General features: G+C 38.9%; 1 protein-coding gene across 4 annotated transcripts in view; it reads right to left on the bottom strand.

The window, feature by feature from the left end:
- The window catches only part of CPEB2 (cytoplasmic polyadenylation element binding protein 2), a 112,391-nt gene that overhangs the window by 75,005 nt on the left and 11,697 nt on the right, over window positions 1-25,689 (bottom strand). For all 4 annotated transcript variants that reach the window (XM_061583824.1, XM_061583826.1, XM_061583825.1 and 1 more), the window contains exon 3: window positions 2,991-3,081. In XM_061583824.1, the coding sequence (XP_061439808.1) occupies window positions 2,991-3,081 (91 nt within the window). The remainder of the gene's footprint in view (window positions 1-2,990; window positions 3,082-25,689) is intronic.

The raw sequence follows: 25,689 nt of genomic DNA, 5'->3' as shown, positions 1-25,689 counted from the left end.
ATGCCATCTGTACCTGGTGATTTGTCAATTTTTATTTTGTCACTAAGGCCTAGAACTTCATCTTGTGTCACACTATGTGCCTCAGTTCCTCAGATTCCCTTCCTGTAAAAGTTAGTTCAGGTACAGGGATCTGTTCTGTATCTTCCATCCACTGTGAAGACAGATGTGAAGAAAGCATTCTGCTTCTCTATTATCTCCTTATCTTCTTTTAGCACTGATTCCTTTTACTCCAAGGATACAACCACCTCCCTAACTGGTCTCCTACTACCAATGTATTTAAAGATTTTTTTGTCTTTCGTCTATGTTTTTAGCAATGTGAAAGCAGTTCATTTCATTTCATTGTCTACAGTAGGGCCCCGCTTCTCGGCACCCCGCTTTTCAGCATTCTGTTAATACAGTGCCAGCAGGGCAATCAGCTGGAGGGGGTGTTGGAGCTCGCTGAACTCCAGCTGATCGCGCCAGAAGAAGGGAAGATCAGCTGTAGCGTGCTACAGCTGATCTTATCCTCCTCAGGGGCGGTCAGACTCCCGCTCGAGCTGATCGCGCCTGAGGAGGGGAAGATCTGATCTCCTCCTCCTCTGGTGTGATCAGCGGGTTAGGTTCCAGACCCCCACGCTACAGCTGATCCGCTTTTCCGCAGTTTTCGCTTTCCGGCGGGGGTCTGGAACCTAACCTGCTGTATGAGTGGGGCCTTACTGTACTTGCATTTCATTTGCCAAAGTTTGTGTTCCTGTTTGTTCACCACATTTAGACAAGACTTCCATTTTCTAAAGGAAGCCTTCTTGCCTCTAACAGCTCCAGCTTAGTGCATGCATCTCTGGGTTCCCCCCCAAGCATTACAAAATGATGTTCCCATGACATTTGTAGATTTATCAAGACAGCGATGAAAGACTGGAACTCTGGCGATGATAGCACTTTGGGAGAAGTTGCTCAAGTCATTGTGAACAAAAATTATTGAAAAGGCTCCTTGCCCCATTTAAGACTTGCTAGATTGTATCAACATTTAATCTGTCACTTATGGTTTAAATAATGACTAGTGCCAGATACTTTCAAAGGACAGTAACAACCCATGGTAGTCCCCATTTATTAATACAAAGTTAAGGATTTCCAAGAATTATAGGTATTACTCTCACACCATTTTGAGAAATGTCAGCTGCTATTGGCCATCTATCATGATTTTGCTCAAACTTTTTTTAAAAAATGTATAGTGTTGGCTATAACATTAGTAGTACAATACCACAGGTACATAAAATAAATGATTCGCTAAAAAGGATTAAAGACTTTTACATCCATCTATTTAAGCATGTGTCAGAAGCCACAAGGCAGTGCAGTTGGAGGAGGAAGGATGGAGCGCACCATCCATCTTCTGCACCTAATACAGAAAACAAGTAGGCTGTGGGAGGAGGGCAGCTCCTTTCTCCCCAACAGACTGGTGGAAGAGGAACTGGACTTTTGATTTCTTCTCTACCAGTCCCCAGCAGACTAATAAAAACTTTTGCAAGTTAGTAAAATTGTGTGGGCTTATTTACTAGGTTGGAGTATTATATCTATTTTAAGATGATTAACAGATACCAAATGATGAAAAGGCAACAAGCTGTTACTTCATAGCATTACATTCTGTTAAGTTGCTTTTCTAAATCCTGACAAAATCATGAAGGTTAACACCTTTTTTTAAAAAAAACATAGAGGTTCACTTTACAAAGTTTTTTAACTACACATTTTAAATGTTAAATTTTCAAAGTATTTATCTTTTTTGGAGGCTAAAAGACTTCAGATTAATCCATGTCCTTACAATCTACTGAAACTATCTATGCAATCCAATTTATTTTTAATGCCTTGTTTTCAGACATGAATGTAATTCTCAAAACTAAACTAACAGCACCATCTTACGCATGTTTACTCCAAAGTAAGCCCCACTGAGCTCAATTGGGCTTACTCCCTAGTGAGTGTTGTTAGGATTGTAGTCAATACATGTGTTGAGGTGCAATACTATATGAATTTATGTGGGAGTAAGTTCCACTGAAACCAATGGGATTTACTTCTCTGTAGATTTGTACCGAATAGTACTATAACTATATTTTAAAAACAAACAAAAACAGTAGATTACTTTAGCCATACTCCACACACGGCCAGAAGCTAAATCTGAATTGTACTTACCATTCCATATGCTTCATTCTACCATTGCAGTGCTAGATTTACTAAAGAGATACAGTATGTTGCTTTTACTTAGCTTTTTTCTGGAGAACTGTACATCTTATTGTTAACACACTAATTGCAAATAAACTTTGCAACCAATATCCAGAGAAACTTCAGGCTTCTGCCTAGCAGACTGCTTTTTTTCTGGGAAGTTAGATGTTGGCAACTTTGTTCTAGCTGACTGCTTGCATCTGCTCTGACTGAGATGCCATGGTTCAGATGAGGCTAGTCATGAATATCATCAAATAATGGCATGGCCTGGACAATTCTAGTTTGTGTTATCTGTTGGCAATATCTTTGCAGGTTCATTGTGACATAGTGGCAAGAGTGGTTTCACAGGCGACAAATATTAATGTACTTTGTTATGATGGAAGTACACCAGCATGCCAAAAAAAGAGATAATAGTGTGACCACTATTGGAAGAGAAACCACTTGAGTAATAAAAGAATGGCTTCCTGTTTATAGTTTCTTTTCAGCCTCAATCATTTTTGGAATAAATTGATTTTAATTGTTTTTTTGACTGCAGGATTTCCTCGTTTGAGCATTCATTTTCCTGTGGTAGTGAGAGCAGAAAAAGGCACACTGAAGTCCAAAGCTCTCTCCAGATCTTTTCTTGGGGAGAATTTAGGAAAGGGGATATAACATCCAACAGTGGCATCTGAATATGCTGTCTTGCTTTATTCAGTGTAAATATATAATTAAACACATATATGAATTTACCAAGTAACTAAAATACAATTATGTAGAAAGAGATCTGCTACAGACTGAAGCATTAACCTAGAGTAGTAACATACCTTTAAGAGGATCATGTTCAGCTCTCATTATATCAATGAGGGAATTTTCCAATGAATGCATATTGAGACTGTCATACATTCTGTTTCGATCCTAGAAGAGAACAAAACTATAGTATTAGAGTTACACCTATTTTATATATAACAAGAAAGGGACAGGTTTTCTGGTGGAATAAGTGATAACGTGCTACTGTTATACTAGTCTTCATTTAGCATTATAATAAAGTCATTTTTACAAGACCTCTACATAAAGCATTTCCAGCTGACCTGGATGTTTCTCAGAGGCATGAAATATCTTGCTATAAGTGCTTTCCTCACAGATTGGCACATCAACATAGCCATGCTGACTTTGAAGCAAGTGCCACTGAAATCAGTTTGGCTTACATACAAGTGTATTTAGCAGCTAACTAAATAGCTCAGATGTTATTTTGGGATTAGAGACACGAGCGTACATGAATTGGTATGTAAATATGTCCAAACACACAGTCAAATCAAATCTATAAAGGTTAGGCTGATGAGAAGCATCCTGCTCTGTTTACATGACAGTTCAAACAGTTACTGTGTTTTTCCTATTAAAATATATATTTATTAAATGATCAGAACATTCAGAAAGAACATTCAATTTGTTTCTGTAGACTTAGGGTTGTAATGAGGATTATGGTGAACATTCAGCAGACAATCACAGGATGACTCCTAGGAGATCTGACCAGAACCAACTAAGTAAAATCGGTAAGGGAATTATGGCACAATTATTATTTATTCCCTAGAATTCTTCACTGCCCAGAGTAAGAAGAATTAATTATAATGTTTCTAGCGCTCCTACTAATATATTATTCCTCACCCAAACAACTCTGGAAATGACACTATGGGGAATAGGTACGAAACAGAATGAAGAAATTGCTTTAATTCTATTACATTTTCTTGTAAAGTCAGCCACAATTTGGCAGGAGCAAAATAATAGATCTCCAGATTGTTCTAGCACTTGTTTTCCTGGTTGGCAAATAGTTTTTTTCTAGGAGACTTCAAGAGAGAGAAATAGGCCATCAACTTCTTCCCACTAAAGATTTGTTGTCACGGATGCCACTTCTTTCACATCTAATTTGCCTAGATGGCTTCTTGAAGGTGGGAGAAGTAGGCATCCCTCAGTGGGCTAGATCAGGCACAGGTGCTTCCAGTGGTGGAACACTTACTTAGACATACCATACTGCATTAAACTATACCTTCAGATTGTATCTGATCTTTCAGTTAGCAACCCCGCTGCTGAAAGAATTGCACTGGTTGGCTATTAGCTACCGGACCAAGTTCAAGGTTCTAATTTATCCAGAAGATAAATTACAGTTACTATTTGCACAATATTAAACAATTCTGTGGCTTACCATGGGTCCCTAAGGACTGGAACAGGAACAGCGATCAAGAAAGAGGCTTTAACATCATGTCTACCCACTGTCCTTTCTAGCCACCCTACTATGAAGAGATTAGTCAGTAGCCACGTTCCATCTTGTATGAGGAGAAGCCCCATCCCCTAGTGATATGCAACGGAAGCACATAGAGTATGTTGCATGGGTTTGCTGCAGGCCCTATAAGAATAGCAGCAGCAGCAGAAGAAGAAATATTAGAGAGCTAGGGAGAGGCTTCATTATGTTCCTGCAGTATCTGTTTTCGTTACTGTACCAAAGAGACAATGCTTTGCATTACAATGTTATTGTAACTGGAGATCAGGCTAGAAATCTTTAAATAAATATGGCATTCACTATCCTAAAATAACTTTTAATTTGCCATCTATAGCCATAATATATTACATCAGCATAAATCAGAGGAATAAGGCTACCCTAAAAGGGTGGAATTAAAAAATAAACATGAGGACCACTTGTAGAAAATTGTATCATATAAGCAGTAGTTCAACACTAGTAGTAGGGGACTGGTTTCTAATTTAAATCTAGAACACCATACTGTAATTCTCCAATAATTATAATTTAGATTTTTCACATCATGTGAAAAGAAAACTATAGATTACATACATGTAGTTTTTCCTTTATGGTTGAACATCTACTTCTGCTTAAAAAAACAGATACACATGAAACAGACACACATATAGCCTACTTAAGAGTATTTCAGGATATATTCTGCATTATGCAGAGAGCCAATCCCATCCATTTATCTAACAATTTAATGTTTATGCAGATTCAAATAAAGCAAAAACAAAATCTGATTGATAAGACTTCAAAGTTTGACTTACAGCTCAAAGCTGTCACTACAGCTCAAGGAAGTTAGCACTGATTTTGCAGTAAGGGATGGAGTGTATACCATTCTGTGGGGGTAGAGTTATAAAGTAAATATAAAGTTACTTTTAAAAAAACTGTCTGAAGTTTTAACTTTTTAAGGCATTCTGTTTTCCCTCCTATAATTTGCTTCCGTGTAATCCTTCCTTATTTCTTAAGATAGTCATCTGAACAAGAGACCAATATATGGTCTAAATGCAGAGTTAAGCAATTCTACACCTGATCAGTCTCTTGGAGCCTCATGCAAGGGAATGATAGTGTAATAAATATTTTTAAAGAAGTCTTCTGGTATTGTACTTGTTTCTTCTCTTGCAGATACCCTTTAAACTGTACAGTAGGGCCCCACTCATATGGCAGGTTAGGTTCCAGACCCCCGTTGAAAAGCAAAAAACGCCAAAAAGCGGATCAGCTGTAGCACGGGGGGGAGTCTGGAACCTAACCCGCTGATTGTGCCGGAGGAGAAGATCAGCTGTAGGGCGCTACAGCTGATCTTCCCCTCCTCCGGCACGATCAGCTCGAGCGCGGGAGTCTGATCATGCCCGAAGAGGAGGAGATCAGCTGTAGTGCTCTACAGCTGATCTTCCCCTCCTCCAGCGCGATCAGCTGGAGTGTGGGGAGCTCCAGCCCCCCCTCCAGCTGATTGCCCTGCTGGCGCCATATTAACGGAACGCCAAAAAGCGGGGCGGCAAGAAATGGGGCCCTACTGTATTATAATGCCTCCTACATTGCTACTACATCAAGAAAAGGAGAGCTACGATTTTGAGCAAGTTCTTTCACACTTTTAAATTAACATCAACATAATGAAGGAAACCTCCTTGGGACAGGAGCTTGCCTTCCTTTGCTTTACAGCAGGTTGGGGAACCTGTGGCCCTCCAGATGTGTTTGGACTCCCATAGCCCCAGCCAGCATGGCCAATGATCAGAGATTATGGCAGATGTAGTCCAGCAACATTTGGAGGGTCACAGTTTCCCCATTCCTGCTTTAAAGCAGCATATACATTAATTGCAAAATAATAATACAATATTGATCAGTGTCAGTAGAAAACAGGGGCTTAATTATATCATATGCTTGTTTATCCTAGTTTATTAAAAATGTGTGGCATCACTGACTCTTCATTAAAAAAAAATGAAGAGAGTGGCAACATGAGAATGGGGCTTCTCAGTGGTGGCCCTGTCTGTGGAACACTCTCCCCAAGGAGATACACCTGACGCCATCATTATCCATCTTTAGGTGCCAGGCAAAAACATTTGTTGTAGCCTTTCTAAGAAAGGTTGCTCCATCACCTTACGTACTGTTTGTTTTCAACTTTTTAATATATTCTGTAATCTTTATTTTAATGTTTCATTAACTAAGTTGCTTTGAGTACACATACGTATGTAGAAAAGTGACTAACAAATTTAATAAATAAATAGTGTTGTAAGTCGCTTGGAGACCTTTGGATATCAAGCAACTGAAGTCTAATTCTATATATATATTCACTAATAGGCAAAAAACCCTTGCAGTTTAAGAAAGTACCTATAGCCAACAGATATTTCTATCAAACATTAAAAAGCAGGAAAACTGGGCAGTATAGTGAATGCACCAGGGGAGCAGGAGACCTGACCTCTCCGAGATACTGTACTGCCCTACAATTTTGTAAAATTGCAACCACAATTTGGATTGGTGTTTCACAGTCCAATCCACTTGCTGTGCAGCTTGGAAGAATTTATCCCCATGCAATCATGGTTAGGATAGGTAAAACTGACCATGGGGGAGCAGGAAGGGGGGGAGGGGAGAGGAGAGGGAAGGAGGAAGAGAAGGAGGGGGAGGGAAAGGAGGAGAGGTGAAAGAAGGGGGATGGAAAGGGCAAAAGGCAGGTGATGGAAGGGAGGAGGAGGGGAGGGCAGGTTTGATCATTTGCATGCTTTTGAGTTCAGTGGGATTTACTCCTGTGCAATCATGGTTAGGATAGGTGAAACTGACCTGGGGGAGGGGCGGGGAGGGGCAGGGAGGGGAGATGGGCAGAAAGGGGAGGGGCAGGGAAGGAGAGGAAAGGGAGGGTTAGAGATTGGGTGGGTGGGCACTCGGCAGAGGGGAAGACCCTTTCTTTTCCAAAAGGAAGACATTAGGAACAGTATCATTGTTTTTCAGTGTTTCCCCACCTTTTTATTCTACTGCAGGTACATATAGTCTCCCACTCAAATTTAAACCAAAGCTGTCCCTGGCCACATCCACACCAGACCTTTATTTCACTTTAGACAGTCATGGCTTTTTCCAAAGAATCCTAGGAAGTGTAGTTAGTTAAGGGTGCTTATTCCCCTCATAGACCTTCAATCAGAGTGGCTGACTGTTAAACTACTCAGGCCATTGGAGTTCTGTCAGGGGAATAGGAGTCTCCTCTCACCACCCTCCACAAACTACACTTCCTAGGATTCTTTGGGGGCAGCCATGACTGTCTCACATGAAATCAATGTCTGGCATGGGTGTGGCCCGGATTAGCCAAGCCAAGCAGCTGTGAGTCTGGCTTTTAGAACACTGGCATTTGGTTCTTATTGAGCATGCCCAGGCTTATCATTGACTTTAATGTTAAATTTCTTAAATTAATTAAAAATCAGCCAGGCATTTTTTTTAACGTTTAAATTGCAGAAGATGAAGGTCAGAGTATGGGGCAAGGTCAGTGATAGATTATAGGTTCTCTGTGAACATGGCTTTTTACACTTTGGATTCCCTCTGACTGTTTTGTGTACTACCATGAAAATTTAGAGGGTTGTTAAGCAAGCGTTTCTGAGTTCAGGACTATAAGTTTTGTAAGGTTTTGTTTTTAAATGAACTTATGGGAAGCATCAGAATGGCATGGTTAAATTTTCAATTTAACATTGTGGAATGTGAAAAATCCATGCTGGCTTTATAATAATCACCAAACTCTGAATCTGAGTTTGACCCGAGTGTTCAGTGCACTGTAAAACAAAAGATGTACAAATGTGCACTTTCTGTTGGGCTCTACAGATCTATGTTTACGATCTGTAGGCTGCAATCTAAAACTCACTTACTAGGAAGTAAACCACACAAATGCGTTTAGGGTTGCATTGTATGTTAACTAATGTCCAAACACACTGAGTATTCACTGAATCACACCTATAATGGCTTCTGACAATGTTCATGTGAACACAAGATAAACTATGTGGGGATTATTTGGGGGGGAGATATACCTCAATTTTGTACTAATCACAGACATTTTAATAATAACAGTACATAAAACTATGTTTCTCCCAAAGGAGGTGCCATGAGCCATGCTAGCCTGGGGTGGACCAGCACACGAGGGGATGGGACGGACTACAACGTCCTGGCTGGGGAAGGACCCAGTGATGGGGGGCACATTGAAGCAGACTCTGCTCCGGGTGTTGATAGGCCACCTTCAGCCATCCCAGACACCCCCCCAACAGGAACTCCCGAACTGGCCCCTTACTACTACTCTGCCGCTGCCACCACCACAGACAGCTGTTCCCCCCCCCCCGCAGAGGAAGATGACAGGACTGATGCCGAGACCCCGCCTTTGCCCAGGTCCAGGAAGCAGGCACAGCGGGAGATTCAACAAGTCTCCAACTGTGACTCGGGGTACAGGCAAGCAGGGGACCGCCCAGCACTACTTAAGCTGGGTGAGGGCGGAGGATTAGTTGCTGAGTCAACGTCTTAATGCCCCCAAGTTGAGCCTAATTAGTTAGAGAGGGATGCTGAGTTCTGAGTAAGCAGTAAGTAGATTTATGAAGCACACTGAACTGAAACTTTCTCTTACTTCAATAAAAGAAAAAACTACAGCTGTGTCTGAGTCTGAGTCCCTCGAGTTCAGGCAGGACAGGAGGAACACATTTAATGAAATTACGTCATGCTTTCTTCCACTGCCTACAGTGCAAAAAGACACAATCTTTGTGGTAGACAGTGCTACCTGCAAAAGGGAACAGAGGTACCTTATTCCTGTAATGTTCAAAAAACAATCAAGGAGCCAGAAATGTTACTCTTCTCTTTCAGAGCAGCCCGTACTCTTGTTCCTTCCTCATTTTAACTCTTCATTCAGTGTGAACAGTACAGAACTTAAATACCATTATGTACTTAAAGCACATTTGTTAATTCAAAGTTATTTTCCCAAACATGCCCTAAGTACTTGGCACATTTGCAGGCATCCAATCACTCTCATATAGTGTAATCCAAACATGTTTACCCTGAAGTGGGCACAATTTCCTTCCAATGAAACTTATTCTCCATTAAGTGCATTTTTAACCAGCTTCAAAAAGTGAACAATGTTGGTGTCAGACGCATCTCAGCAACTTCCTTTTACTGCATAAAGGTCTTGTGGCAAATAATTATAAGCAAAAATCAAACAATTGGGTTTTAGACAGTGGATGTACAAACCATAGTTGTTATAATGAAGACTTATTTGATGAAATAAATAGTGATACTAAAGGAAGAATTCAGACTGCCAATGGTCAATATATCAATATTAATGGATCTGGAACTGTTGCTGTAAAGTGCAAGCTACCTAATGAAACCATAGAAAATGTAGCAGATCATGTTTTATTTGTTCCTGAATTGAGTTGCAATATGCTAAGCGTTACTGCTTTAGATAAGAAAGGATATGCAATACATTTCCAGGATGGAAAGTGTACAGTAACCAAAGATACTTTGTTTGCACTAGCTTATGAAAATGATGGTGTTTATGAACTAAGTCTTTCAGCTGAACAAGCAAATGCAGCTTTTGTGGACAAGGATGAGACCAGCCTAGAACTTTGGCACAGGCGATTGGGACATCGCGATACAAAGGTGATCCTACAAATACAAGAGCAAAACCTTGCCACAGGTATCAGGGTAAACCAAGAGTGCAATGATAAAACAAGCAGGTGTGTCAATTGCATTGAGGAAAAGGGTGTTAGGCACTCATTTCCATCAAGAACTGAAAAGGGAAGCACCAAGGTGCTAGATCTCATACACAGTGACCTCTGTGGACCATTTAATGTACCCTCACTTGGGAAGAATAGATATATTCTAATTTTTGTGGATGATTTTTCATGGTACTGTGTGACTTACTTATTAAAGGACAAGAGTCAAACATGTGAGATGCTGGAGAAATACATCTCCATGGTGAGCACAAAATTTGAAAGGAGGCCAAAAGCGATACAGACGGACAATGGTGGTGAGTTTATATCGCACCAAACACAAAATTTTCTGGAGGAACAAAGCATTTTGCACAGGAGTTCTGTCAGTCAATGGGATTTCTGAAAGAAAATTTAGATCTCTTCTGGAAATGACTAAATGCATGCTGGCTGACGCTAATCTACCTAAAAGACTGTGGGGTGATAGTTATGGCTGCAATGTATATCCAGAACAGACTGCCAACCAAGGGCACCACACACACACCATTCCAGTTGGGGCATGGCAGAATTCCAAACCTGGCACATATCAGAGTGTTTGGAAGCATTGCTCTTGCCTACATAGCAAAACAAAAGAGGCAGAAGCTAGATGCTAGAACAGAACAGACTATTTTGATAGGATATGCTCCTGGTAGCAAAGGCTACAGAGTTATGAACCTAAAGACAGGTGAAGTCAGCACAAGACACGTTGTCTACTTCGATGAATGAAGCAGAGCTGACAAAAGAGGGACTGTGCTAGATTTCTCAGAAGAGCAAGGACACCATGTCCAATCTCTCATAGATATGCCAGTACCCACATACGAAATACCAGTGAACCACAGATATCTGCACAACCTGAACCGAGCCTTAAGCAAGAGGAAGTGGCAGAGACTGCAGAAAGTGATGATGAGGCTGAGAGAGGTACAGACACAGATGAGAATGATGAGATGACTGGACCGGAAGATACTGCAGAGCCAGACCAGATCCCAGAACAAGCTCCTAGATGCTCATCATGAACCAAAAAAGGTGTACCACCTCTACGCCTATCCTACCTTGCAAAGTTGGCACTACCCAGAGAACCATCGACTTGGGAGGAGATCAAGCAGATGCCAGCATCCCAGGGTGCTCAGTGGAGAAAAGCCACTCAGGAGATGGATGCACTGCACAAGAATAAGATGTGGACTCTGACAGAGCTTCCACCAGGCAAGAAAGCCACACGATGCAGATGAGTGTTCAAGGTGAAGCAAGATGCAGGAGGAGAAATTGAACGCTACAAGGCAAGACTAGTTGCCAAAGGTTTCCTGCAGAAATATGGAGAGGACAATGATGCTATATTTGATCCTGTTGTCCGACACAGCACAATAAGAATGCTACTAAGTGTGGCATCCTCCAAACAGATGCACGTCAGACCCCTCAATGTCAAGACTGCTTTTCTGCATGGAGAAATAACAGAAGAGTTGTACATGCAATAACCTCCAGGCTTCATGAACCAGAAGCAAGCACATCTTGTATGCAAACTTAAAAAGGGCCTTTATGGACTCAAGCTGCAAGAGCCTGGAATGAGAAACTGGACAAAATGCTCCAGGAGCAAGGCTTCAAGCAATGTGAGGTAGACCAATGCCTGTACACCAGAAGCAAAGAGGAACATTTGACTTATATCCTGATTTATGTTGATGACTTGATTGTGGTGACTCAAAGAGATCAAGACTACAAAGAAATTGTACATCATTTAAACAAAGAAGTTGAAATCAAAGAGTTAGGCACTGCAACATACTACCTAGGCATCCAGATTGAAAGGGAAGCAGATGGCTCCTATCTACTCAACTAAAAGCAAAAGATGGTTGAACTTTTAGAGACTCTAGAACTCAAAGATGCCTATCCTGTAGCAATGCCCTTGGCAAAAGACTTTCTTAAAGACAATGATATAGGTAAACCTTTGCCAAATAACAAGTATAGAACAGCAATAGGAAAGCTTCTATACTTAATCACAAATACCAGACCTGACATAGCAAGTACAGTAGGGATCCTATGCAGGAAAACTAGCACACCCACACAAAAGGACTGGATTGCTGTCAAAACGATGGCTAGATACTTGAAAGGGACTATAGACTTTAAGCTGAGATTGCCAGCTAATAGTGATCCAAAGCTTGTGCGTTACACTGATACTGACTGGGCTGGAGATAGCACAGACTCCAAGTCAACTAGTGGCTTCCTGTTTATGTATGGAGATGGACCTATCTCCTGGGCTAGTCACAAGCAACCATAATAGCATTTTCTTCTACAGAATCTGAGTCTATAGCTGCTGCAGAAGCATGCAAAGAAGCCATTTGGCTTAACAGACTACTAAAGGACTTTGGAATAAGAGTACAAAGACCAATCCAGATGATGGTAGACAACCAAAGTTGTATTAGACTTTCTCAGACTGAATCACTCCACGTACTAAACATATAGCTATAAAATACCATATTGTGTGTGAGCTGACAGAGAAAGGATTCATCAAGATGAATTACTGTCCAACTACAGAAATGACAGCTGACATCTTGACAAAGCCATTGCCAAGAGACTGTTTCCAGAGACTTCGTGTCAAGATGGGGCTGTTGGGTTCTTGCATGCAAATTTGAGGAGTGTTAGAATAAGCAAACATGCATGTTCCCTTTTAAGGGATATTTTGGGAAATCTCATGTACCTGTTTACCAGTGATGTAACTTCCTAAAGGGTGGGGTTACCTGGCTTTCTCTTCCTCTTCCTTTGTCTGGGATTTTTGCATATTCTCCATTAAGCTTGAGGAGAGAGAAGCATCCACATGGCTTCTCTTCCAAGATGACCATTATCATGGACTGAGACTTCTACTTTTCTATCTAAGCTAGAGCCTATGTTTCCTGAACATAAGAAGGGTCATGAGTAAACATTCTTTATCTTTTACTTAAGAAGATTGTGCCTGTAATTATTTGTGTCTGAGGGAAAGGGTGGACTGGTTGATTCTCATCCCGCTGCTTGCATTTATATCTCTGCTAAGAAATAGGACCATGAAAACTGTTCCTATTTCACATATATTTTTAAAATACCAAACAGAATATAGGCCTACAACTCAATGACAGTATTTGTTTGAGAGCCACCGATGTCACTGGGATCCTAGAACTGCAGCAGGAGTGTACTGAAAGCACAGTAGCAAATAAGACGTAGATCACTCTAGACTTTTTCATAGGCATTGCTGGGCAAAAGCCTATTATATCATTGCTGGGAGTAGCAGGGCTGTTACTACTATGTTTTCCTATCCTGCAGAATCCATACAACTTGACAATACTGCAAAGCTGCCCGGGGGAGGCAATTGGGGCAATTTGCCCCAGGCCCTCACAAAGCTAGAGGCTCCTGCCTCAGTTCCTGTGCATGCCATTAATCCCTGTACCCTTATCCTGCCACATTGCTCATCAGAGTTCTTGGTATTTTGTTTAAAGTTTTCATAAAAAGAGGAAATGAGTTTATAGAGTGTAAGATGGCACTAAATCTTGTAGCACCATCCATTTGTTTGTTTGTAGCATGTATATAGACTGCCCAATAACACCCTTCTCTGGACAGCTCACGTGACATAAAATATACTGTATTAGCAGACAATATTATAAAACAACAAATTACTGCATAAATTCACTCAGAAGAGAGGGAAATAAATCAAGTTTCACACTATCCATAAAATACACAACATATAAAAAGTGAATTACAATTCAAAAATTATACGATCACAGCCTAGGAGTGTAAAAAAAGTCTTTGCCTGGTTCCAAAATGACAATAAAGCAGGCACCAGGCAAGACTCTCTGGGGAGAGCTGAGGTCCTACCAATGAGGAGGCCCTCTCCAGATAGCTACCCACCTCTTTGAATTTGGCAGTGGTACCCGGAGTAGAGATTTTGGAGAATATTTCAAAAATTGGGTAGGCATATGTGAGAGAAAATGAATTTTTAGATATCCTGGCCCTAAGCCATTAAGGTTTAATGGTTAAAATAGACTGGGAGCCAGGACTTCCAGGAAGGGTGATTCGACTGTGCTGCCTCTGAGACAAGCTCTTGTCTTAGATGAAGTTTTTTCAGCTTTAATCAGTCAGAATGTTTTTTTTTTTTTGACTGGTTAAGATTTTCTCCTGGTCAGGGAGAAACGTGAGATTAACCACAAAGCCTGTTTTTGTTGGGAGGACTGGATTTCATTAATTTATGAGAGAAAGTTCAGCCAGCGAATGCCGGACGGACTTCCATCAAAGCTCTTGCTGATTAAGAGACACGTTTATCTTTTCTTCAAAGAAAAACGAACTAACAGGCAAGCATCCTTCTTTCCATTTTTTTTTTACTTGGTTTAAATTGTTGCACCAAAAAGAGATTTGTCAATGAATCAGCTATAAGGAACTGGGTGAGTTAAAAAAATTCTCTTTCACTCACGAAACTAAGGAGGAAAGAAATCGAAAAAAGCTTATCTTTGTTTTTATTGCAAAAAGCGGGCCTGGAAGTGCATTCTAAAGATATTAACGGAAGAGGGATTTTTATTTTGAGGAGGGAAAAAAAATAAACAAATTTGATTTATGAACTTTGGAGTATCATGTCTGGAACTATTTTTTTTTTTTTGGTCTATTTCATTTTGACGAATCTGCTTACTCACGACGCCACTAACTGCTTGAAGCTGGGAACTAAACTTGTTTTGTTTTCCTGAATATATAAGAGATAAGACAGGCTGTATTGATGTCTGCAAGCCTGAAACATTAACCCAATTGTGGCTGAAATAATTTTTTGTTTTTGTGGTTTTAAGAATGACAACCAGGAAAGTGACTGAGACCATGGAAGAAATTATGTTTCAGAAAATAATGAGTGAGATTGAGATAATGAAACAAACCCTGAGACAGGGCAGACAGGAGATGAAAATTGAACTTAGCAAAATGATGCAGGAGTTTAAAAAAATAGGGGATTTTGTGAAAGAGGATTTTGATGGGATTAGAGATGAGAAAAGAAATATTAAAGGGAAGATACAAGCCATGGAGACTGGAACAAATGAGGAATTGGAAAAAGATCTGGAGTTTACGGATGTTAGAAATAAAGTTTACTGTTTGGAATTCAACGTTGTCTCTGAAGAAACTAATGAAGATATTAGTGATAAAGTTATCAACGTCTTGGATAATTTTCTTGACTGGAATGATGTGATGGAGCTTGACATAGAAAAAATCTATGGAATTAATTACAAATATGTGACAATGGAAAAACTCTTAAGAGATGAGCCAGTGCATTTTGTAAAAAAGAAGAGCAGAGAAGTGATTTTACAACAATATTTCAGCAACATATTTAGAATTGATGGCAAGGACATATTTGTGAAGGGGGAAATTCCCATCAGACTCTTGTTATATGACTATGGCTATGACAGCAAGATCATCATGAGATACTGATAATGGATGAGTGGATACTGAAACCACTGGATTTAACAGGACTACTGAAGATGGAAGATGGAATTAATATTGATAATGGAAGAATGGTTATGGAAATTATTGGACCTAATAGATTCGACGAGATGGATTAATCGATATGTTTATTTGGATTATGGCTATGACAACAAGATTATTATGGGATACTGATAATGGAAGAATGGCTACTGAAATTACTGGATTTAACAGGATTATTGAAGATGGAAGATGGAATTAATATAGATAATGGAGGAATGGCTATTTAAATTACTGGACCTAATAGATTTGAATCAAGATGGATTAAGCGACATGTTTATTTGGAGAAAAATTGAAAGATATATCTCTCAAGGAATTGAAATCTCTTTTGGACTTTTTGTGGAAAGAATAAAGTAATGTTTATGAGATTTGATGATTAATTAAGATAACTACTGGAGGAAAGTGATTTTGTAATACAATTTTAGAGATAGGATTGTTATATATTGTAGACCTATGGTTGATCTGTGACAAATCGGAAGTCAACATTTTATTTTTTTGGTATAATTGTTTTTGTTTTGTGTTGTTTTTTTGTTTTTGAAAATTTGAATAAAAATTAATAAAAAAAAAATAGACTGGGAGCCAGTGTAGCTGATAAGACAACTGGCATAATACAACTGAATCTTCCAGTCTCAGTTAACAATCTTGCAGCCCTATTTTGAACCAACTCCAGTCTACAGACCATTTTTAAAAGGCAAACAACATACAATGAACTGCAATAATCCTGGGGTTGCCAATGTTGTATTCTTGTGCACAACTGCACCTGTGAGGACTTCCTCTGGCACCTGCAAAGCTCCTGAGCATGCACTTGCACGCATGCACACACACACACACGGAATGTGGTAGAATTCCATCCAATTTGGAATTGGTACCGAAGTTTCCATTAATCTGCTTATGCACTGTCATTGTGGATCTGACTTTTATGCAGTGATTTTCTGCAGCTGTTTTTGGAAATGGGTTTTTTAAAAATACACCTAAAATATTGATATTAATATCAATTATTTCCTTCAATTATTTCCTTCAATTTATTGACATTTCCTTTAAAATATCAACATTTTTCTGAGGAGGAAAAACAGATTGATAAAAGCAGCAGCTTGTGGACAAAGACCATTTCAAATCGATACCAGCTGGCCAATGGAATGCTTTTGAGACAGCACATGCCTATTCCTAATGCACACACAAAACACACATATACCTACTGCCCTCTCCATCATGTGGTGGCAAAGGGGGATACCTCTGCTTCCCTTGAAAAGCACATAATGATGAAGAAGGAAGAGTGACACTCCCACTTTTTCTTTCAGTTCTGTGTGCTTTTCAAGGGTCAGATCAGCAGCTCAAGTGCTAATCTCATCTTTAAAAAGCACATAGAGCTAAAAGAGCCAGTGGGAAAGAGAAACAGTTTTCCAACTTTGTCTTTCACCTTTCTGTACTTTTCAAGGCTCGGACTGGCACCTGCAGAGTAACCAAGAAGGTGGGAAGGAAAGGAGGGAAAGGGAAACAATCTGGAATACTAGGGAGAAGTTTCACAGAAGTCAGAAAAAGGAGAATGAAGTGTATGAGAGACAGAGAGAAAGAAGGAATACCCCCACAGAGAAGTTGGATCCAGTGAAATGGATCCTCTTGAAACTTCTTAATATCTTCACAGGTTCCCTCACCTCTATCAAATCACATATCCCAGCTGTCTCCATTGACTGAACCATAAAAATCAGGGATCTGATGCTTCTCACTGCTGCCATGGCACAAAAACATGACACATTCTTATGGATCCTTATAATGTGTACAAAGTATCCCCCTAAAACCATAGTCAATTCATAGCTCACGCCTGTGTTCCCAGAAGTGTTCTGCGATTTCTTGGTGGTTTTACTGTCATTCTGTATTTAAAAAAAATCCATGAGGATCTGTACTGCGAATTAATATTTCTGTGATGCTGACAAGCACTGGATCTACAATTTTTACTGTGGAATCTACCACTGCAAGGTTTAGTTTAACTGTTTGGGGGGGACGGGACTCCCATGTAACATAATGCAAATTCAATATGATTCAATTTAATTCTACTCAGTTTGTGTGAGTGTGCCCAACCAGATCCCAAAATCTTGGTGACCCCTATATAGTTTAAGCAGGAGGTTAACAGAGCATGAATAACTGGTGTCAGGCTATGTTCACCCAGATGGGGTTACTACTGGTGTATGAGCCAAAGCAGATGAAAGGAACATTAAGCCTCAGAGGCCACTGGTGACTGATGATGTAAGTTTTCATGGAAGCTCACTTCATCACCTTCATAAAGTGGTCTCTAAGCCATCAAAGGTTATGCCACAATAAATCTGTTTTTTGGGTGCCACATTATCTTTGTTATTTTTGGTGCGATACATTAATATGTCATTCCTTATCAAATTTACACACTCTGTTGTTCAGAACCTCTGATTACCATCAAATGGTTTCCAAATAAGTAAGATAACTATCTGGAAGATCAAAGCAATGCGAAAAGAACAATAATAGGGATTTCCTGAATACAAAACTAAGATGCAGAAAAAATAATAGATGTCACTCAGGTCAAATATTTTGCTTTTTGGAATTGTAGATTTCAAAGTGTTGGCTGTTCTAAAGTTGTAACAAATAACTGAACAAGGGTCACAGGCCCCAATAGCTCTACCAATGTACCACAATTGACTATGTGAGCTTTACAATCTTTGTTAAACAATGATAAAACAACAACATAAAAGCTACATGATGAAGTAGAAAAAGAATCTCAGTATCACATTCACTAATAAAATGTGGGACACTATGGGGAAACTGTTTTAAGATACAACTCAATGGCACCCTGAAAAATTCATAAGATTTATAGTACAAGGTATGGAAACTGCTGGTTCAATCAGTCTTGGGATTCAGTTTTGCTGAAACGATACTGCAATCTGCCTATAATTAACTATCAAATCTTTATGTCTGACTAAACCCTGTTTTCCTCAAACACTGAAATTTCTAAGATGAAATTCACATCTACTAAACTACCGAGGTTAAAGTTTCTGGAGCTAAATTAGTATGATATTTGCTCAAAGTTTTGAATATAGAGTTTATAATAAAAGTGTTTCACTTGTTCACAGGATCACCAAGATGGATCACAATGAACATTGAGCCAATCTAATAAAAATACAGGCTTAGATGACTGACAGTGCAATTGTAGATTTAGTACTACAGTGCCGCTATTCTGTATTATCAAATAATTTTCTGATTCACTCTTGGCTTTTTGGGGAAGCAAAGAAAATTCCATGCTGGGAATTATTAATATGGGGACTGAAAATAAAACAGTTGGTCTCTCCATATCATAAAAGACAGCGTGGAGCTGGAAAAGGTACAGAAAAGGACAACTTTACTAAAATGGTAAAGGTAATGAAACATCTTCTCTATGAGGGAAAGCTATAGCATTTGGGGTTGTTTAGCATAGAAAAAAGGACAACTGAGGGAGGGATGTGATAGAAGTTTTTAAAATTATACACAGAGTGGACAGAGTGGAGAAACGTTGGGTGCATTCAGACATCATGAAGGTATAGAAGATAGAACCTGACACTGATTTCATATCTCCTACATTAAATTTTACCCTTGTAGTCCCCTTTAGTACCACTCCCTATGTGTGTGTGTGTGTGTATGTGTATATATATACACATATATATATATATACACACACATATTTATTTATTTATTTAATTTATATACCGCCCTAAGCCCGAATTTTATGTATTCTAATTGTATTTTATGTATTTTAATGTTTTGTGATTTTATTGTTTACAATTTTATTATGTACGTGTTTGATTTTATTTTTGTAAGCCGCCCTGAGTGCCCTATTACAGGGTAGAAGGGCAGGATAGAAATATTTTAAATAAATAAATAATAAATCAGGCTAAACCATGGTTCAGGGCAACATAAATTAGTCTAGCCTCCTCCTAGGCTTTGTGCTCTCCCTCACTTCCCAAATGACCAACTTCAAACCATAACTAAGAATGGAAATGGAATGTTCTGAACTTCTTTTGGCCATGTGAGTGGAAAAGAGGGAGTGCATAGGCTTGGGAGGAGGCTAGGCTCAGTCATATATCACTAAACTAACCATTTTCTCTCTCTTCCATAATACTAGAACTCCAGTTCTTATGTTCTTATACAAATTACTCTCATCCAATATGAGATATTTAAATTGGTAAATCAGAACCTTCTTTGATTTCTCAATCACTACGTTCAAGATCAAAGGCCCTCCTCCGGGTGCCTACACCAAGGGAAGCTCGGAGAATGGCAACAAGGGAGAGGGCCTTCTCAGTGGTGGGCCCCAAATTATGGAATGATCTTTTTGACGAGGTGCGCCTGGCGCCAACACTGTTATCTTGTCGGCGCCAGGTCAAGACTTTCCTCTTCTCCCAGGCATTTTAGCATGTGTTCTATATTGTTTTAAATTTTTAAATTGTGTTTTAAATTGCTTTTTAAAAGATGTATTTTTAAATTGTATTTGTTTTTAGTTATTGTAAACAGCTCAGAGAGCTTCGGCTATGGGGCGGTATACAAGTTTAATAAATAAATAAATAAATGATCTGAAGCTGTTTTTAATTCTAACGGAAAGTAGCCAGTGTTAACATTGATATTTAAAAGTATGGGGAGGAGGAATAAAGCCAGAAAATTGCATGACAGAGATGTTCATGATGTAAAGAGGGGCAGGAACAAAAAGGGGAAAAAGAACCAAACGAAGATCAAAAACAAGAGAGAGAGGCTCTGGTGTTAAATGTAGATTTATTGTAATGGTCTATGCGTTTCGGAAATACTTTCCTTCCTCAGGAGCTAAAAACATTCAAACAAACTCAAATTAGTGTGGTGGAGACAGCACAATGGTCATGAACATAAGCATAATATTTTTAAAGACCACATTCATTTAAAAAACATTTAATTTTTTTTGCAACAATTCACAATACATCCCTGATCACTAGCATTAAGCTAACATTTTACAAAACCAATTAAACAGAACCTTATAATCGCCGTTGCAAAGCAGCTTAAAAAACTCCTCCCCCCAGAAAAACAAACAAATATTGCCCTGTACTAACGTGTGGGGCTATATTTCCTTGGCTTTGTCAAAGCAAAAAACATTCTTAACCAAAGCCCCATGCTGGACATGAATCAAACTCAAGAGGCTGCTAGTGTTCATACTGCGTATTTAGGTTATAATCACTGCATTTATGCATTTTACTGATCCTGCTAGTACTTACGGTGAATAACTTGCATATACAATTGTCGCAGACAGTAAACCAATTTCCATATAGAAACCATGTTTCTTATTTTATTTAAACTCAGAAAAATCCAAGTCCTCATTTAACCCTAGAGGTCCCAAGCTTTTCAGAGAGATTATCCAAAATAACTCTCTCTTACTAAGTAATCTATCATTACCCACAATTCTTCCAATGGCCCAGAATGTAATATCATTTGGCTTATGTTGTTTCTCAGTAAAGTGTCTGACCAATGGGGCACCCATTCTTTGGTGTCTTAGATTACAGAGATGTCCCCCAATTCTAAGTTTTAATGGTCTTGATGTCTTTCCAATGTAGATCAGATTACAGGGACAGGAGATCAGATACACCATTTCTGCAGAGTTACAAGTGAAGAAATCCTGGATTTGAATATGTTTTCCAGTGTTGAGATTAACAAATATTTTGTTTTGTTTTGATTAAACTTGCAATATTTGCAGTGGCCACATGGATGGTGTCCTGTTGGCTTAGTAGTATGAAAAATCATTGATTTGACTATTGTTATTGTCGCTCCTTGCATATTCTGTATGGATAAACTGATTCCTGAGATTTTTCATTCTTTTAAATGCTACCATGGGTCATGTTGTTAGGCCTGGCAAGTCCTGGACCATATGCCAATTGGAGCGAATATGTGTTTGAAGTCTTTTAGTGATCGGATTGAATGGAAGAATGCAAGCTATGCAGTTCTGCACTGTTCTTTTTTATCATTAATTTTTATTCAAAGTTTCAAAAAACAAAACAAAAAAAAAACAAAAAAAATTAATAACTAATACAACAAAATAAAATGTTGACTTCCGATTTGTCGCAGATCAGTTATAGGTCTATAGTCTGCACTGTTCTTTTTTGAGGACATAACAGAGTGTCACATTTGCAGACATTAGCTCTGTTCATAGCTGTTCTCACCACCTTAACAGGCTATCCTCTGTCATAGAAACGTTGTGCTAAGGATTGGGATTCCTGGATGTAATCTAGATTTCTTGAACAATTGCGCTTTATTCTTAAGAATTGGCAAGATGGAAGGTTATTCTTGAGATTAGCATGATGGTAACTGTCATACTTGAAGAAAGTGTTTCTACCAGTGGGTTTGTTATAAATGGTGGTTGTTAAACTCTTTATAGATTTTTTTAACTATAATGTCCAAAACATTGACCTGTTCAATACTAGAAGTTGCCTCAGAACTGAGTTTAGAATCTTGAAGTTAATCCATTGAAAAAATCCTTCAACTCATCATTTGTACCTCACCAAATCATGAATATATCATCTATATATCGTAGCCATGAGATCATATTTCTACCATATGGATTGTTGGCAAAAATAAACTGTTGTTCAAAGACCCCCTTGGTCTGCTAAAAGAACTTTTTATTAAATGAAAAATAATTTTTCCGTAAAGCTGTATCGGCCAAGGACATCAGAAAATGAGTTGGTGGATTCCGTACTTCTCGTTTCTGTAAAATATCAACAACTATTTCCAATGCCTGCTCTTGTGGAATACTTGTGTATAAAGATTTAACATCCATGGTGACCAACATGTCTTCTGACTGAATCTTAATGGGACCTATTTTTTGTAATAAATGTGTGGAATCCTGCACATATGATCTCATAGATAGAATGAATGGTTTTAAAAAATAATCAATGAACTGAGATAATGGTTCTAATATTGAATCATTGCCTGAAACTATAGGATGACCTGGGGGAGGATTAACACTCTTATGAATCTTTGGCAGCACATAAAAAAGGGGCCCTTGGAGTTTTCTTAAACAAAAATTCAAACGCAGATTGGGGGGGAGGAATTTTTTAAGGTGCTTTGCAATGGCGATTATAAGGTTCTGTTTAATTTAAGCCATATATTATGGTTTTATAAAATGTTACTCATTTTAATTAACCATAAAGGTAAAGGTGTCCCCGCACTTGTAGTGCGAGTCATTTCCGACTCTTAGGGTGACGTCTTGCGACGTTTACTAGGCAGACCATATATATGGGGTGGGATTGCCAGTTCCTTCCCCGGCCTTTCTTTACCCCCCAGCATATGCCGGGTACTCATTTTACCGACCACGGATGGATGGAAGGCTGAGTGGACCCAGACCCCTTTTACCGGAGATTCGACTTCCTCCTCCCGTTGGAATCGAACTCTGGCTGTGAGCAGAGGTTTCGGCTGCGTTACCGCCGCTTACCACTCATACCCTGTTTAATTAGTTATTTGGAATTTTGTTGTTAAAAATTGTTTTGTAAGAGTTTTTTAATGAATATTTTATTTGAACACACTTTATAACACACAAAAGAGAATATCCAGTGCTTTCTGTGTCTGTCCCAAGGAGCTTACAGTCTAAATGTCCACAAAGGGATGGACAAAGGCAGGGGGGAGGGAAAGAGGGGCATAGATAATAAAACATTGACTAGGTCCAAGTGAAGTTAAACTTTCTTAGACTCGTTTTCTTTTGGAAACATAGGTGGAGTTTGAGGAAAAGAGGCAACAATTCAAAAATGTACTGAGAGGAAGTTCAGGGGGGCTTACACTAGGCAACTGCAATAGGGGAAACTGTTTACCCCCCCCCGTGGCCACCTTGATCTAAATCACACCCACAAATGCACACAACGTTTAACAAAACACATGTCAGAAAATCCTATCACAGATTCCCTGTATCACATGTAGTTTGACCTTATGGAACAGTATACGGGAAAGCAGTATAATTATAATGCATGGCAAATTTCCTAAGATGAGATTAATAAGACATCTGAGCCATTGCTAAGCCTTTTATGCATTATGATTTTATTAAGTAAATGTGCATTAACTAAAGCAGGGGGTTGCTATTCAATGTCACTGTTGTGTAAATCTAGATAAAATTGTTATTAGCACAAAGTAGCTGGATAACCTTTCGTTATATGTAAAAGAGCTATAAAAACCTTATCAGTGCACAACAGGAGATGTTAGGGGCTCCAGGAGTATAAAGCTGGGGTTCAGGAATACATAGCAAGCAGCTGAGCAAGCCTATTGCTAGGTCTGCATGGTGAAATTGCAGCTATGACCTGTAGAAGTTTTGGCTCTATCATGCAATTTACTTAATGTGATTGAGTTTACTAAACCAATTCCTATAGTCCCCACTCATTTTTACTGAAATCCTATTCCCACTATGCAACACAAGTGAACGATGCATCACATTGGAATTTTAAAAAACCCTTTAGTGGCTAATTGAATTGAGCTGTAGAAATGAGGTTGTGGTCTGATTTTGTATGCTTAAGTTACTGGGCTACTTGATTTGGAGCTGGCTTTTAGTAATATTAGGAAATAAATGTTTAAATGGTTTTAAATTTTATTTTATTAGTTATGTTTTATGTGCATTTTGTCACTCACTTTGTGAAGAATGTCCCTTGAAAAGAAGGTTATACTGTACATCTGTTAAAAATAATGAAGATGATGAGGTTCTAATATATTAGCTTCTGGGTAGTATGTTCAGGCACCAGAGGCAATGAGGCTTATATATATTGAGGAAAAGTAAGTAGCACTAGGCCATATTACTCCATACACTTGTCTTGCTGTAAATATGTATGGGGGGAAAGACCCAGCAATGTGTTAATAACTGAAAAGAAACAGTTCACTTTGATTAAAATGTGGCAGTTTGTGAGCCCTAAGGTACATATAAGCCATGTTAATGCTACTACTATTAATGCTACTACTGCTACTATTATTATTAATAATAACAATAACAACAACACCCACATGAAACATGAAAGAATTGTGCTGTACAGAATACCTTGAGCACAGAGCCCACTCCTTGTTTTTTGAACTGACATCCAAATTGTATTAGGCCTAGAACTGCTTTTTCTTGTTTACAGGAGAAGCCAGCTATGCTGAATGCTTGTTGGCCAGCCTTTATGAGAGTTGCAAAGCCAGTCCCTCACCCAGAGTTTAAAAACCAAATAAATGGATTGTTGTTTTTAAAGTCAAATATCTGTTTAAGTGGGTAGACTGCCTGCATTGGGTTGGGGGATCCAAAGCTGCTAAAGTGAAATCAACATGAGCTGGAGTCAGGTATATGTGTCAGAGGAATACAGGCAAGGAGAATCAGACCTCACTGCACAACAGAGGGACAGCAAATCAGTATGGGGTCTAATACAGACATTGACATTCTGTATCAAGCCTCAGTTATCTCAAGATCAGACTTTGCATTCATAGGAAAAGTTCTTACAATTGCACTGTTGCTATTAATAGCTGCAGCCAAGAACATAGCAGGATGGCACACGACTCGTGTCATGGAACAAAGGCAGAGAATTAGCTGTAAGATAGCACTGTACAGGTGCCTATGTAGATCATTCCCACTTAATGCAGCCAAGTCCATGATGAAATGAGGAATAATCACGACACAGACCATGCTCAGAGGAACAGCTGAACTGTTCTGGTGCTGTCTCAGTCACAACAGTTGTCGATCTCCCTATTCATAACTGTACAAAAACTGTTTGCTACACCTGAAGAGTATTGTCCAATTCTTGCTTATAAATAATAAGACAACTGTATGCTATCTATAGAACAAAATTATTTCAACTATCAATCTCATAAATTAAAATTCATTAAAATTATTTAAAAAAGAAGTGGACCTTGGCACAAATACTTAACATGTTCAATATATATTGACTCTCAGTTTCTACAAAGTTGGGTGAGAGTATGCATTGTCTGTAATGCTTGCAATCTAAATGATTTCTTCTTCAGCTTAAACCTATTCTTTGTTCACCTTCAAGCATCTACAAGCAGTAAAGCTGGAACTGCACATGTATACCACAGACCTTCAATGGTCATCTAAGGCTTCAGAGAAGGAAA

The sequence above is a fragment of the Rhineura floridana genome, chromosome 9 (assembly GCF_030035675.1).
Source record: "Rhineura floridana isolate rRhiFlo1 chromosome 9, rRhiFlo1.hap2, whole genome shotgun sequence".
Lineage (NCBI taxonomy): Eukaryota > Metazoa > Chordata > Lepidosauria > Squamata > Rhineuridae > Rhineura > Rhineura floridana.
This window is presented reverse-complemented; position numbering and strand designations above follow the sequence as displayed.